Source organism: Chiloscyllium punctatum, chromosome 39 (assembly GCF_047496795.1).
Source record: "Chiloscyllium punctatum isolate Juve2018m chromosome 39, sChiPun1.3, whole genome shotgun sequence".
In the NCBI taxonomy this organism is placed as follows: Eukaryota; Metazoa; Chordata; class Chondrichthyes; order Orectolobiformes; family Hemiscylliidae; genus Chiloscyllium; species Chiloscyllium punctatum.
Genome location: NC_092777.1, coordinates 25,843,978 through 25,860,145, shown reverse-complemented (window position 1 = coordinate 25,860,145; position 16,168 = coordinate 25,843,978). Strand labels below are relative to the sequence as shown.

General features: G+C 43.4%; 1 protein-coding gene across 4 annotated transcripts in view; it reads left to right on the top strand.

The window, feature by feature from the left end:
- Positions 1-16,168, top strand: part of b3gntl1 (UDP-GlcNAc:betaGal beta-1,3-N-acetylglucosaminyltransferase-like 1) — a 369,979-nt gene that overhangs the window by 174,868 nt on the left and 178,943 nt on the right. The window contains exon 1 of one of the 4 annotated variants that reach the window (XM_072558330.1): positions 1,302-1,320. The exons of the other annotated variants lie outside the window; for them this stretch is intronic. Within the exon in view, the coding sequence (XP_072414431.1) occupies positions 1,306-1,320 (15 nt within the window). The 5' untranslated portion in view covers positions 1,302-1,305. Of the gene's footprint in view, positions 1-1,301; positions 1,321-16,168 lie in introns of those variants that run through there. 4 annotated transcript variants of the gene reach the window in all.

Genomic DNA, 16,168 nt, shown 5'->3' with positions numbered 1-16,168 from the left:
CCAGAAGCACAAAAACAAGGCTCAGCCTCAGCCTTTCAAGCTCATTCCATACTTTAGTAATTCAATGTCGACTTGTCTAAATCTTAACTCCATCTACTGCTTTGGCTTGACGTCCCTTAGTACATGTGCCTCACAAAAACCTCCATTTCAAGTTGGAAATTTTCTAACAACACTGCCTCCAAAGGCTTTTGGTGGCAAGAGCTCCAGACCTCTGTCACCTTTTGAGTGAATTTCCTGACGTCACCCCTTGATTGCCTGGCTGGAGTGTTGAAGTTATGCACTATTATGGAACCTACCCAAAATTGTACCCATTGATTTCTAAAACATGAGAATGGGATGGGTTCTAAACCTGGGCAGATGAGCTGCTGAGCAAGGTTACTGCCCTTGAGCCCGTATCGTTCAGGCATTTCAAATCCTGAAAAGAATTCAACAATGACTTATTGATTAGAACTGCATGGGTGTGGAGCAGCAACTGCAGGGCTTTATAATTCCCTGTGCTGGGACACACTACAGCACGCCCTGTAGCCATTGACAAAGCTAATGTTATATTTGACCAAACCCTTTGAGAGTTTACTGTATGGGACACACACAGGAATCCTTTTCCAAGTAATGTTGCTTTTGGTGAGCTACAATCACCAGAGCTGCATAGAGGCTGCTCACCCAAATGCATTTTCTACAGGATGGTACATCAAAGAAATCATAAAGAAATGTACCACAATTTTTCAAGCTTTTAAAATAATTTGGTATAGTGTTTGTTCCATGGTCAACTGATCTATCCTACATATTGTTCATATACTTGGGATATACTACTCTGCTTTGAATGTAAGATGCATTTAACACCAGGTTATGGAGGGATATAGGCCAAATGCAGGCAAGTGGGATCATGGTCAGCATGGAGTAGTTGGACTGATGGGTCTGTTTCCATTCTGTATGACTCTATGATATTCCTGCCTTATAAGTACTGTGTAATTTATGGGCAGTCTTCTTCTTCTTCTGACCTGTATTCAAAATAGGCATTAAGGCCTTTCAAAAGGGCTTGATACACGTAACAGCTTTAATAGGGCCTAGCAGTGGGCAACCAAAGAACTTGTCTGTTTCAGGAGTGATGGTCCCTCTTGATGTGTAAATTGGCAGGGCTGACATTTCAGGGTAGAACCATTTCGGAAATCGTCTTCTGGTACAACTGAAAGCAGTCCCTGAAAATCAGTTTTAAATGTTATTATGTGGCTGGATCCCCCTGTGCTCTTTCCCTCCTCCCTCCAGAATTGTGATACAGCCCAGTTTCTCCCTGAGGTGCCCTCCTGCATGAGTCTGAGTCTGGTAAGCTGCATGCGGCTACTGTTTGAGATGTGTGCTTCTACCATTCTGTGTATGTTAGCTTCTGATCATGAGACAGACTCTGTCCTCTTTGTGTTTGGAAAGGGCAGATAAAAGCCGATCCAAAACTTCAGATTTGACTGTTTTAAAAACCTGGTTTATTTGCTTTTATAAAGATTCAATGCATTTTTTATTCTTTGAGGAGCAATGATAATATTTGTCTCTATGTTTCATTGCCCAGGATGTTCCATTCTTGTCAATTTAGCTCATTTGCACAATCTGTGACAACCTTCAAGAACTGAATAACTTTTTTTTTACTTGGCAGTGGGGGAGATGATTGGAATTATGTAATGCTGCGTATATCAGGACCAGATGTGAATCTATAGAAGTACTTCCCTCCGCATTCCAGTTGACTAACTTGGCATCAGTTCATTGAAGGATCACAGGGAAACAATTCCAACTGCAATAAATAAAATTTTATGTATGACTTCAGCATGATTGACAGTAGCAGATAACAAGAGGCTTGGTTCTGTGTGCAAGTCTGGATTATAAAGATTCATCCAAATGGGAGGCTAGCATTGAAAGATGTAAACCTCCAGCTATTTCCAACAAATTTAGAAGTACAATAATTCATCCGTTCCTCTGGGGAGAACTTGGTTTTCTATCAAATGCCACAAATTTGAATTGAGCAAAAAACCTTTGCAGCAGTTTTTATTAAATCTCTGCAGACTAGCAAAGTGTAAGTGTTGTGTTAAGCCAGGAATTCATGATACCCTCTCTTCTTATGCACTCACTGTTACTCCAACTCTAACCACTTGTACATCCGTCCCTTCCTCCCATCCATCCTTAAAATCTGTCCGTCATCTACAAGGCACATGTCAGAACTGCGTCAAAATTCTCCCCACTTGACTGCATAGGTGCAGTCTCAACAACACTCAAGCTTAAGGCCATTCAGGACAATGTAGCTCACTGAGTATCAATTCCTTCAACAGCACCTCCCAAACTCATAACCACGACTGTCTAGAAGGATAAGGGCAGCAGGTACATGGGAACACAACCACCTACAAGTTCCACTCCAGGTCATTCACCATCCTGGGTTGGAAACACATCACCATTCCTTCAGTGCTGCCTTGTCAAACCCCAGGAACTCCCTCTTGAACAGCATCGTGCGTACACCAACATCAGATGAGCAGCAGTTCAACACCTTCTCGGAGGCAGTTAGTGACAGGCAATAAGTGCTGACCCAGCCAGTGACACCCACATCATGTAAGTGAATGAAAAAATATTGTCTTCTGCCAGCAATTTCCATTCTGGAAAGCTTTCACCAAATACCTCCATCTCCAGGTCCCTGTCGTTTAAGAATCTCCTTCAGGCATACCTCTGATTTTTGATCCTTCGTTGTCCCTCCTAACATCTCCACTTTAGTATGCAATTATGTCTCTTTGAAATACCTTGGGCATTTTTCTATGCTCGGGAGGCAATATAAATGCAGGTTGGTTATTGTAGTCATTTGCAATAATGCAATTTTTCTAAACTTCTATTTTCAGCGGGAGATGAACTTTGAAATAAGGGAGCTGTACAATAAAGCAGATTAAGTGTAAAGTCAGGTTATGTATGTCAGATTGGGAATGAGTTTAAACAGTGTTCATTGTTATGTACCAGGCCAGATCCCCCTCAAAATATTTCAAGAAGGTAACCCAGATCCTAACATTTTCTTATTTTAAAGGCGTACGTGAAGTGGATGTTCCAGGGGTGGCACAACTGTCAAACCACTCGGCTTTAAGCAAAATAACCAATTTAGGCCAAAGGGCCTGTCGCTGTGCTGTCGGACTGTATAACTCTGTGACTACAGTTTGAACATGAAGAAAATAAAGCAGAATTTAAAATAACTTAACTATTGAAAAACCTAACTGACCCAATACACTAACTATTACTAATTAACTGTTCTAATACAGTAACATCCCGTAAACGCACCCCTTGGCAAACAGATAAATTCAAATACAGATTCTTACAGGCAGGAGGGAACAACATCCAGAGAGAGATTTCAGAGAAAGTCAGAGGGTTTCATTGCTGAAGCTTGCAACTCCCCTGGACTCATACATCTTGTGACTGCTACAACTGAAATAAACTAGAAAAAAACCCTGGACGAGGAGATATGGCCACTCCACTTCCATTGTTAAACTGTTAAACCCCCAAGACTCTTCAGTACCTCTGTCTTTACAACCTCTCTTCAAAAAAAACTTTTTAAAGTCCATCATCAGATCATGGATTGGGAGTAAGTAACTTGAAGTATTCAATCTACAGCAAAGTACAGTAAATACGGTACAATAGACAATAGGTGCAGGAGTAGGCCATTCTGCCCTTCGAGCCTGCACCACCATTCAATATGATCATGGCTGATCATCCTTAATCAGTATCCTGTTCCTGCCTTATCTCCATAACCCTTGATTCCACTATCCTTGAGAGCTCTATCCAATTCTTTCTTAAATGAATTCAGAGACTGGGCCTCCACAGCCCTATGGGGCAGAGCATTCCACACAGCCACCACTCTCTGGGTGAAGAAGTTTCTCCTCATCTCTGTCCTAAATGGTCTAACCCGTATTTTTAAGCTGTGTCCTCTGGTTCGGCACTCACCCATCAGCGGAAACATGTTTCCTGCCACCAGAGTGTCCAAACCTTTAATAATCTTATATGTCTCAATCAGATCCCCTCTCAGTCTTCTAAACTCAAGGGTATACAAGCCCAGTCACTCCAGTCTTTCAGTGTAAGGTAATCCCCGCCATTCCAGGAATTGACCTCGTGAACCTACGCTGCACTCCCTCAATAGCCAGAATGTCTTTCCTCAAATTTGGAGACCAGAACTGCACACAGTACTCCAGGTGTGGTCTCACCAGGGCCCTGTACAGTTGCAGGAGAACCTCTTTGCTTCTATGCTCAATCCCTCTTGTTATGAAGGCCAGCATGCTATTAGCCTTCTTCACTACCTGCTGTACCTGCATGCTTACCTTCATTGACTGGTGTACAAGAACACCCAGATCTCTCTGTACTGCCCCTTTACCTAAATTGATTCCATTTAGGTAGTAATCTGCCTTCCTGTTCTTGCTACCAAAGTGGATAACCATACATTTATCCACATTAAACTGCATCTGCCATGCATCTGACCACTCACCTAACTTGTCCAGGTCACCCTGTAATCTCCTAACATCCTCATCACATTTCACCCTGCCACCCAGCTTAGTATCATCAGCAAATTTGCTAATGTTATTGCTAATACCATCTTCTATATCATTAACATATATTGTAAAAAGCTGCGGTCCCAGTACTGACCCCTACGGTACCCCACTGGTCACTGCCTACCATTCCGAAATGGAGCCGTTTATCACTATTCTTTGTTTCCTATCAGCCAACCAACTTTCAATCCAAGTTAATACTTTGCCCCCAATACCATGCACCCTAATTTTGCTTACTAACCTCCTATGTGGGACTTTATCAAAAGCTTTCTGAAAGTCCAGGTACACCACATCTACTGGATCTCCCTCGTCCATCTTCAGAGTTACATCCTCAAACAATTCCAGAAGATTAGTCAAGCGTAATTTCCCCTTCATAAATCCATGCTGACTCTGACCTATCCTGTTACTACTATCCAGATGTGTCATAATTTCATCCTTTATAATAGACTCCAGCATCTTTCCCACCACTGAGGTCAGACTAACTGGTCTATAATTTCCTGCTTTCTCTCTCCCACCTTTCTTAAAAAGTGGTATAACATTAGCCACCCTCCAATCCGCAGGAACTGATCCTGAATCTATCGAACTCTAGAAAATAATCACCAATGCAACCACGATTTCTCGAGCCACCTCCTTCAGTACACTGGGATGTAGACCATCAGGCACTGGGGACTTATCAACCTTCAGACCTAACAGTCTCTCCAACACCAATTCTTGGCAAATATAAATTCGCCTAAGTTCAGGTCCTTCAGCCACTGTTACCTCAGGGAGATTGCTTGTGTCTTTCCCAGTGAACACAGATCTGAAGTATCAATTCAATTCTTCTGCCATTTCTTTGTTCCCCATAATATATTCCTCTGTTTCTGTCTTCAAGGGCCCAATTTTAGTCTTAACCATTTTTTTGCCTTTCACATACCTAAAAAAGCTTTTACTATCCTCCTTTATATTATTAGCCAGTTTACCTTCGTACCTCATTTTTTCTCTGCTTATTTCCTTCTTAGTAATCCTCTGTTGTTCTTTAAAAGCTTCCCAGTCCTCCGTTTTCCCACTTATCTTTGCTATGTTATATATTTTCTCTTTTAACTTTATATGTTTCTTTACTTCCCTCGTCAGCCACGGCCACCCATGCCTCCTCCTAGGATCTTTCTTGCTTTTTGGAATGAACTGATCCTGCAGCTTCTGCCTTATACGCAGAAATATCTGCCATTGTTCCTCCACTGTCATCCCTGCTAAGGTATTGCACCATTGAACTTTGGCCAGCTCCTCCCTCATAGCTCCATAGTTCCCTTTATTCAACAGAAATATTGTCACTTCCAATTGTACCCTCTCCCTCTCAAATTGCAGATTGAAGCTTATTGTATTATGGTCACTACTTCCCAATGGCTCCTTCATTTTGAGGTCCCTGATCAATTCTGGTTCGTTGCACCATACCAGATCCAGAATTGCCTTCTCTCTGGTCGGCTCTAGCACCAGCTGTTCTAAGAATCCATCTCTGAGGCACTCCACAAAGTCTCTTTCTTGAGGTCCAATACCATCCTGATTCTCCCAGTCTACCTGCATGTTGAAATCCCCCATTACAACTGTAGTAACATCTTTGCGACAGGTCAATTTCAGCTCCTGATTGAACTTACATCCGACATCCAGACTACTGTTTGGGGGCCTGTAGATAACTCCCAAGAAGGTCTTTTTACCCTTAGTATTTCTCAGCTGTATCCACACTGACTCTGCATCCCCTGATTCTAGGTCCCCCCGCGCAAGGGACTGAATATCATCCCTTACCAACATGGCCACCCCGCCCCCTCTGCCCGTCAGTCTGTCCCTACAATAGCACGTGTAGCCTTGAATATTCATTTCCCAGGACCTGTCCACTTGAAGTCACGTCTTAGTTATCCCCACAATATCATATCTGCCAATTTCCAAAAGAGCCTCAAGCTGATCCATCTTATTTCTAATGCTTCGTGCATTCATGTATAGTCGTTTTAATTTGTTACTGCCCTCACCCTTCCCAAATACTTCTATTTCACTCAACCTTAGAGCATGATCCCTTTCTGAGTTTTCTGCCTCATTGATACAATTGTCTTTCTTGACTTCTCTTGTTCTTGTACTTAGGAGAGATCGCCTTCGCAACAGAAATATGTATGTGCCGGCATTTTGCTGTTTAAATGAGGAAAGGATATGCCCAATCCTTTCCTTGGGACGTTTCAGGATTTCTTGAAAGCTTTTTTTATTACAATAAGAGCAGTTGAATATGCAAAGCATTGCATTTATCTTATATCATAATTAAGTTGTTCAAAATCTTGCTTAGGGCTCTTGTATTTTGTATTAGTTTAAAACACAGTCGTTATTTAGCCAAAATCAGAAGACATTTTGTAAGTCCAAAGTTTGTATTGACACCAGTGAGTCAGTCTTTAGTCATGGTGATTGAGAGATGAATGTTGGTGAGGGCACTGAGAGGATCCATGCGTTTCTTCAAATAGTGACACAGGATTGATAATGCCCAACGATACTATGAAACTGATTAATGAGGTCTTGGATTAGCTTATCATTTGAAAAGCAAGAGTTCCAGCAATGTTGCCTCTCTCTAGGGAGGTCCCTTATATATCAAATTGAGTTGCCTGTACTACCTCCTTCGCAGTAATTGTCAGTTATTTGCACATGTGCGATTTGTATGTGTGTTATGTATGTGTAACAATATGTGGTGTGTCTGTCTCTGTCTGCCTGTCTGATGGTTAACATTGTGCTCCCTTCCGCAATGACTCTGAATGGTTAATGCAACTCCTGTAAGACCGCCGTAACAGTCTGTGAATCAATCTCTATTTTTTCATCATTAGAAGATTTCTATTACCTACCCAAAGACCAGTTGACGAATGCAAGTTTATTTTTGGAGAAACATTGGCAAATCACTTTGAAGGAAGCCCTTAGTGACCAGTGACTGCAACTACCATGTGAGGGATGAAACACCAAAATTGAATGGGGCATGTTGGCACAGCAGTTTATAACAGGGAATTTTAACAGAAAATGTTTAACAGAAGTAAGGTTTGTGTACACCCTACACAAGATTTATATTAAGATATAGGTCCGGACTCCCCAAGATGGGAGGGTTCGGATTCAAGTGAGGTCACGTGCTAAACGTTTAGTATCCTGAGCTCTGAGACAGTGTAGAAGTCTGATCACGTTATAGAAGCAGTGCTGCTTTTATAGCAGGACTCTGCCCTACACTCCCCCACCTCCTTATTGCACTGTCTCAGTTCTCACTGAGATTTTTAAATTTCAAAAATATACTGTATTCATAAAATTATTTTGATATCTGTACAATTGGTCATGCCATTCTTATGCACGCATTGCATTTCTTTACATACAGAGATGGGAATTGATCACTCGTATATACAAGTCTGTACATTGACCATCCAGATATTTAGCTGAGGCATCAGTTGAGTGGGCCCCCTGTTCTTCTTAGGCAGGCAGACCTTACACGGTGGTCTTTCCCCACCGCGCCTTGGCAGCAGCAGCCCCAGTCTTCAGCGCGTCCCTCAATACGTAGTCCTGGACCTTGGAATGTGCCAGTCTGCAACACTCAGTCGGGGTCAACTCCTTCAGCTGGAAGATCAACAGGTTTCAGACAGACCAAAGCGTGTCTTTGACCGAGTTGATGATCCTCCAGGCACAGTTGATGTTCGTCTCGGTGTGCGTCCTGGGGAACAGACCATAGAGCACGGAGTCCCGCGTCACGGCACTGCACGGGACGAACCTTGACAAACACCACTGCATTCCTCTCCAGACTTCCTTTGCATAGGCACACTCCAGAAGGAGGTGTGTGACAGTTTCGTATCCCCACAGCCGTTTCGAGGGCAGCGTGTGGTGTGGCAGAGAGTCCGGGCGTGCATAAAGGATCTCACAGGCAGAGCCCTTCTCACCACCAGCCAAGCCATGTCTTGGTGCTTGTTGGAAAGTTCTGGCGATGACGCATTCTGCCAAATGGCTTTGACAATCTGCTCAGGGAACTGCTCGACAGGATCAGCCCTCTCCTTTTCCTAAAGGGTCTCAAGTACACTACGTGATGACCACTTCCTTATGGACTTGTGGTCAAAGGTGTTTTTCTTCATAAATTTTTCCACGAAGGACAGGTCATAGTCATAGAGATGTACAGCATGGAAACAGACCTTTTGGTCCAACCTGTCCACGCCAACCAGACATCCCAACCCAATCTAGTCCCACCTGCCAGCACCCGGCCCATATCCCTCCAAACCCTTCCTATTCATATACCCATCCAAATGCCTCTTAAATGTTGTAATTGTACCAGCCTCCACCACATTCTCTGGCAGCTTATTCCATACACGTACCACCCTCTGCGTGAAAACGTTGCCCCTTAGGTCTCTTTTATATCTTTCCTCTCTCACCCTAAACCTATGCCCTCTAGTTCTGGACTCCCCCACCCCAGGGAAAAGACTTTGTCTATTTATCCTATCCATGCCCCTCATCATTTTGTAAACCTCTATAAGGTCACCTCTCAGCTTCCGAAGCTCCAGGGAAAACAGCCCCAGCCTGTTCAGCCTCTCCCTGTAGCTCAAATCCTCCAACCCTGGCAACATCCTTGTAAATCTTTTCTGAACCCTTTCAAGTTTCACAAATCTTTCTGATAGGAAGGAGACCAGAATTGCACGCAATATTCCAACAGTGGCCTAACCAATGTCCTGTACAGCAGCAACATGAACTCCCAATTCCTGTACTCAATTCTCTGACCAATAAAAGAAAGCATACCAAATGCCTTATTCACTATTCTATCTACCTGTGACTCCACTCCAAGGTCTCTTTGTTCAGCAACACTCCCTCGGACTTTACCATTAAGTGTATAAGTCCTGCAAAGACTTGCTTTCCCAAAATGCAGCACCTCGCATTTATCTGAATTAAACTACGTCAGCCCATTGGCCCATCTGGTCCAGATCCTGTTGTAATTGAGGGAATCCTTTTCTTTTTCACTACACCTCCAATTTTGGTGTCATCTGCAAACTTACTAACTGTACCTCATATGCTCGCATCCAAATCATTTATGTAAATGACAAAAAGTAGAGTACCCAGCACGAATCCTTGTGGCACTCTACTGGTCACAGGCCTCCAGTCTGAAAAACAACCCTCCACCAACACTCTCTGTCTTCCACCTTTGAGCCAGTTCAAATGCCTAGTTCTCCCTGTATTCCTTGAGATCGAACCTTGCTAATCAGTCTCCCATGGGGAACCTTGTCGTACACCTTACTGAAGTCCATATAGATCACATCTACTGCTCTGCCCTCATCAATCTTCTTTGTTACTTCTTCAAAAAACTCAATCAAGTTTGTGAGCCATGATTTCCCATGCACAATACCATGTTGACTATCCCTAATCAGTCCTTGCCTTTCCAAATACATGTACGTCCTGTCCCTCAGGATTCCCTCCAACAACTTGCCCACCACTGACGTCAGGCCCACCGGTCTATAGTTCCCTGACTTGTCTTTACCACCCTTCTTAAACAGTGGCACCACGTTTGCCAACCTCCAGTCTTCACGTGATACGGAATGGTCCAACTACTTGGAGCGTTCTGCGGCAGCGAGGCCAGGCACATCCTTCACAACACCGGGGACAGGTAGAACCTCAGTACTTAATGACACTTGGTGTATGCGTATTTGGGATCCACATACAGCTTGATGCAGCCACACACAAAGGTGGCCATCAGTGTGAAGGTGGCATTCGGCATGTTTTTTCCCCCGTTGCCCAGATCTTTATACCTCGTGTCCCTTCGGACCCAGTCCATCTTTGATCTCCACATGAAGTGGAAGATGGCCCGGGTGACTGCGGCGGCACAGTTTCGGAATAGACCAGACCCATGCCATATATAACAGCAATAACCGTGCCTCACACCTGATGACCAGGTTTTTACCCACAATAGAGAGCGACCATTGCTTCCATCTGCCCAGTTTCTGCCTCACTTTGCAGATATGCTCCTCCCAAGACTTGGCACACGCCCCAGCCCCTCCGAAACAAATATCCAACACCTTCAGGTGGTCAGTCCTGACGGTGAAGGGGATGGAGGATTGGTCAGCCCAGTTCCCGAAGAGCATGGCCTCACTCTTGTCTTGGTTTACCTTGGCCCCTGAGGCCCATTTGAACTGGTCATATATGTACATGAATCTGTGCACGGACAGCAGATCCAAGCAGAAAACGGTGACATCATTCATGTACAGGGAGGCCTTAACCTGTAGGCCCCCACTGCCAGGAATAGTCACCCTCTCAGGCTCGCATCCTTCCTGATTGACTCGGCAAATGGCTCTATGCAGCACACAAACAAGGCAGGAGAGAGAGGGCAGCACTGCCTGACTCCGGATCTGATTGGGAAGCTATCTGATTCCCACCCATTGATTGAGACTGCACTAACAATGTTGGTGTAGAGCAGTCTGATCCAATTGCAGATCCCCTCCCCAAAGCCCATTTTGGAGAGAACATCTCTCATATACGTATGCAATATCCTATAATGGCAATTTTCCAGCCTTGAAGTGGGGTCCTGGTGGGATATTATGTTTCTCTAAATGAGTGTGCGCTATTCTTTTAAGGGTGATGTCATCACCATATCATGGCATGTGATTAAATGGTATAAAAGTCTCAGTCTCCATCTCACTGAATCCTTTTGATGTTGAGGGAGGTGTGCTACAGGTTACATCCATGTTGTTTAGCTATAGCCCAGACACAAAAGTAATTGCCTGTCATTGTAATCCATGTAGAAATCAGCAGAACCATGCAAGTAGGTCTGGAAGTCAGTGCTGTGCAAGAATTTCCACGGCCTGTGCAGCTGAGAAGAAAACTAGAGGGAATGCTTACCAGGAACTGTAATAAGCAGCTATTGAATTCATCAGCACTGTGTCCCATTCTTATGTTATAGAAGCTGATGTAAGTGTCACCCCTCCTCTTCCCCAGGTATGAATACCCCACTGAAAGTAAAAAGCCCATCACTGCACCTATGGGAAGTCGTGAGGGCAAAAAGGGATGGGTTAACAGCAGTGTCAGCTTGTAAAGAAAAGTCCCCCAGATATCCACCTCATATTCACAAAAAGATTGAGAAGCACTGAGATTGAAATAGAGCCTTACTGAGAGTGACTTCATAGAAAGTCAGTGTGTAAAATGTGAGGATGATTTGCTATTGACTGGTTTGCAATACTGAAAATTGACCAATTTCAAGTCTGTTAGGCTTGATGTTATTCAAAAAAATAATTAAATCACAAAAAAAGCCCAAGGCTAAAAAGAAAACATAGTTTACACACTCCTAGTTGGCTCTTTGCTTTGTTTCTAATGCATCAACCTTCAACCGAACTGAGCAGCTGGTCATTCTCATGTTTCCACCAATCATCGTTGTATTGTTTTTTCAAGTAAAAGCCAAGTGAGATAGTTTACCCTTCCTGTTACCATCCCACACTGTTACAAACCTGCTGAGTAGGCTGGTGATTAATGCTAACATATTGTATCCCCTGTCTCCTCTTACTTGCGTTTTTAAATTTAGGATATCTAATTCAAGATGATTTAAGTTGCTTTTACGGAATTGAGTACTCAAGTCAGAAATGAAAATATGTACCATAAAGTGCTTTCAATTTACATGTACCTGATTTTCTGCTCTTGGTCCATTCTCCTATCCTCATTTCTGACCTCCATTGACCTGTTCATGCTAATGGGCAAAGAACTGTGGTGGTCTACCATTGCCTTCTTCAGAATGGCTAGTAAGGAATCTCTCCTGCTCTTGCCATTCATCCATCAGGCATATTGGAAGGCTCATGGTAAGCCTGTTTGGCCAGTTATGGATCATGTACTGATCATGTTTGCAACAATACCACACCGAAATCCTAGACAATGTGTTGAGTTCAGTCATTCAGGTAGAGAGGCTTCATGCATAACTTGATTGTTTATAGAGAATCAATCAGTCAGAAAACCCAAAAAGCCGAAACAAGGAGTCAGAGCCACAACCTCAAACCTCAACCAATGAATGACATGTCCACAAAAAAAAGTTAAATTGTTTTTCTTGCTTCAGAGGAAGTTCATGACACTCTTCAGTGAGTGGCACAAAGTGTAATGATGGAAAATCCCATGTGCAATAAACCCAATAAATCAGATATTGCGAAGATATCTTTTCTTTCATACAAAACTGGAAGGCCACAAATTTCAAAATGTCCGACTGATTGTCAATACGACTGGATAAACACTTAGCCCATTTGTATAGCAATTCTTTATTGTTTGGAAGTTTTGTCACAAAATCTTTTGTCACACACGCACTTACATTAGTAAGTCCGGGCGTGGAGTTTGAACCCAAAGCAATGTGGTTGACTTTCACCTGCCCTCTGGGCAATTACAGATGGGCAATAAATGCTGGCCTAGCCAGAGACACCCTCATCCCTTGAATGAATAAAAAAGATCTGGCCCAGGTATAGGGCTGCTATCACTACTCCGTAAGACCTTTTTCCCACAATGCCTTGTCTTTCCTCAATATACTCCTGGCTTACAAACAACACCCGAAGATGGACGACATGAGCTAGAAATTACTGTTGATGTTATTATTGGTTGCGTGCACTACAAAAGATTTTCTGACAAAAGTTTCTCCCAGATAACTGCGATGGTATTAGAGTGATTGACTAAATCCAACAATAGAGAGTTGCTATACAAATGGGCTAATTGATGAGAACTTCCACACCAATGCTCATTGAATACCCCTTGTTTAGTGAGGTGTTGCTGGATTTTTAATAACGCTTTGGAATATATTTCCGTGGGATGAGGGTGTGTTTGGCAAGGCTTGCATTTGTTGCACCTTCCTTATTTTACTTGAAGCAAGTGTCTTGGCAAACCCTTCAGAGCCAACCTCATTGCTGCTGGTCTTGAATCACATGTAAGGCAGACCCATTAGGGAGCCCCCCCACCCCCCACGAATGTGTCTTTACAACCATTGTTGATATTTTTATCATTGCTAATGCTAACTTTCAATTTCAGATTAATTATGCATTTCACTGGAGTTGAAACCACACCCTCACAGCATTAGCTCCAACCTCTGGCTTACTAGTCCAGAGATATGATCACAACGTCGCCATCCACCCCGCAGTAAGTGCAACACAGAAATCAGCCCAACAGATCCATGCCTTCATTACGTTATAATTGCTGCTTAGCCTTACTGACTGTGAAGTATTATTTATGGAGTGACAAATTTCCCCTCAATGACTAAACATTTCACATGTTAAAAGGTGTGGTATTTTTCTTTTTTTTAACATCTATGCAGCTGTAGTGCAGCTGCTGTTTTAATACAACCATATGTTTATTTCATGATTTGGAAATTTAGATTATGAATGAGAGGTTTTAAGTGCTTTTACCTTCCTTATTTGTTGGGTGTGAGTACTTCAGTTTGCTCACTTAGTTGTCCAATTGCTACCTGGCATCACTGATACTGCACATCCCCTTGACTTGGCACCAGTTATAAACAGTTACCAGCAAGGAGGAAACTCTGCCCACAGAAATCTCTGCATCTATGTGGACACCTTTCTTCAAGGTTCATGCTGAGTGATGTTGTTTTAACACTGACTGCAAAATCCAGGCCATTCATGTGATTACAAACTGAACAGTGAGGATTTAGTACAGCTTATGATCAATGTTCATTTTAATTCTGGTAATGGAATGCCGATACATTTTTCTTGAGAATCAGTGAAGGACAGTTAAATACACAACAAATTCCTTATGATCATCAGGATTTTAACATTCCATCTGTCTTCAAAGCAGTGGCCTGATTCAGTATTTTTAAGTTCTGTGGGTGAAGAAGGATAAGTCGAGATCAACTCCAGCACATGACTTATTGCAGTGAAAGTCAACGAAGGATCTTCTGTTGGTGTTGGGCACCTCAGTTACCAGCTGAAGAGTCCAAGAGAGATCCAGACTGCCTCTTCTAAGTAAGGTCCCGGTGTAATGCCTGCCAGAAAGGCAGTTTGATGGACACCAGATGAGTCAGAATTAGGTCCCCCAGGGATGGAAGTCCCACCCGCCAAGAGCTATCAGCCAGTTGGACACCCAAGCATGCAGGAGGTGTGGATGCTGCTGGAAGAGAATCCCTTGATCCTAGGAGCAAACACTATTTTGTTGGGCGAATGGGTGGGTCTTGTGAGGTGGAGACTGTGGGGAGAGGGAGACAGGATGATTGGGATTAATGGTGGCAGGTGGTTCTCTCTCCCCACATTGTCCATATCCTTAATGAGGGACAACGTGGGCCACAGGCCTCCCTATCAGTTGAAAAGTGGCGCACACACTTCCTGCTTCTGGCAATGCCATGTATCCTGCTTAATCTCAGCAAGTCATTTGTGGGTCTGAATACACCAAATGGACTGCAGCAATTCAGGAAGGTAGCTTACCACTCCTTTCTCAAGAGCAGTTAGAGATGGGCAATAAAAGCTGACCCAAGCAATGATGCCCACATCCAAAGAATGAATGAATTTTAAAATTGGCTATTTGGTAGTAGGGCGGTGAGGTTTCTTGGAGAAATTCCCATCCAGAGCTTTGTTCTGCAGAAGCTGGGAAGGCAGTAGGCTTGAGGCATGTTGCCATCCTGCCTCATTAAGTGTCCATCCTACTTCAACCTCATTACTTCTAGGATCAGAAAATTCTGTTCCTTATAACTAATGTCATGCATGGGAAAGCTGTTAAACTAAACCTCCAAACTAGAACACACAAGAATTAGGAATGGAAGTAGTCCATTCAGCCCATCAAACCTAACTCTCCTGCTCTGCTTTCAAAAAGATCATGGCCTCTAACCCACTTTCCTGTTTACTCTCCAGAACGCTGTACACCTTGTTAATTAAAAGTCTAACTCAGCCTTGAATATACTTGATAGTCACAGAGTTATACAGCACAGTAACAGACCCTTCCGTCCAGTTTGCCCATGCAGCCCAGATATCCTAAATAAATCTAGTCCCATTTACCAGCTTTGGCCCCCATCCCTCTCAACCTCCTTATTGATATACCCATCCAGATGCCTTTTAAATGTACCAGTCTCCACCACTTCCTCTGGCAGCTCATTAACATACACACACTATCCTCCGTGTGAAATTGTTACCTCATAGCTTCCCTTTAAATCTTTTCCCTCTCATCTTAATCCTATGTCCTTAGCTTTGGACTCCCCTACCATGGGAAAAAGACCATGGCTATTTACCCTATCCATGCCCCTCATGATTTTATAAACCTTGATAAGGTAACCCCTCAGCCTCCAACACTCCAGGGAAAACAGCCCCAGGGTTTTCAGTGTCTCCCTACATCTCAACCCCTCCAAACCCAGGAAAATCATTGTAAATCTTTTTTGAACCTTATCAAGTTTAACAACATCTTTTCTATAGCAGGGAGACCAGAATTCAGTGCAGTATTCTAAAAGTGACTTAAGCAATGTCCTGTATGGCCGCAAGATGACCTCCTAATGTCTATACTCAATGCACTCACCAATGATGCCAAGCATGCCAAATGCCTTCTTCTCTACCCTGTCTACCTGTGACTGCACTTTCAAGGAACTGTGTACCTGCATCTCTCGGTCCTTTCATTCAGCAACACTCCCCGAGGGCCCTACCATTACCTGCATAAGTCCTGCCCTCGTT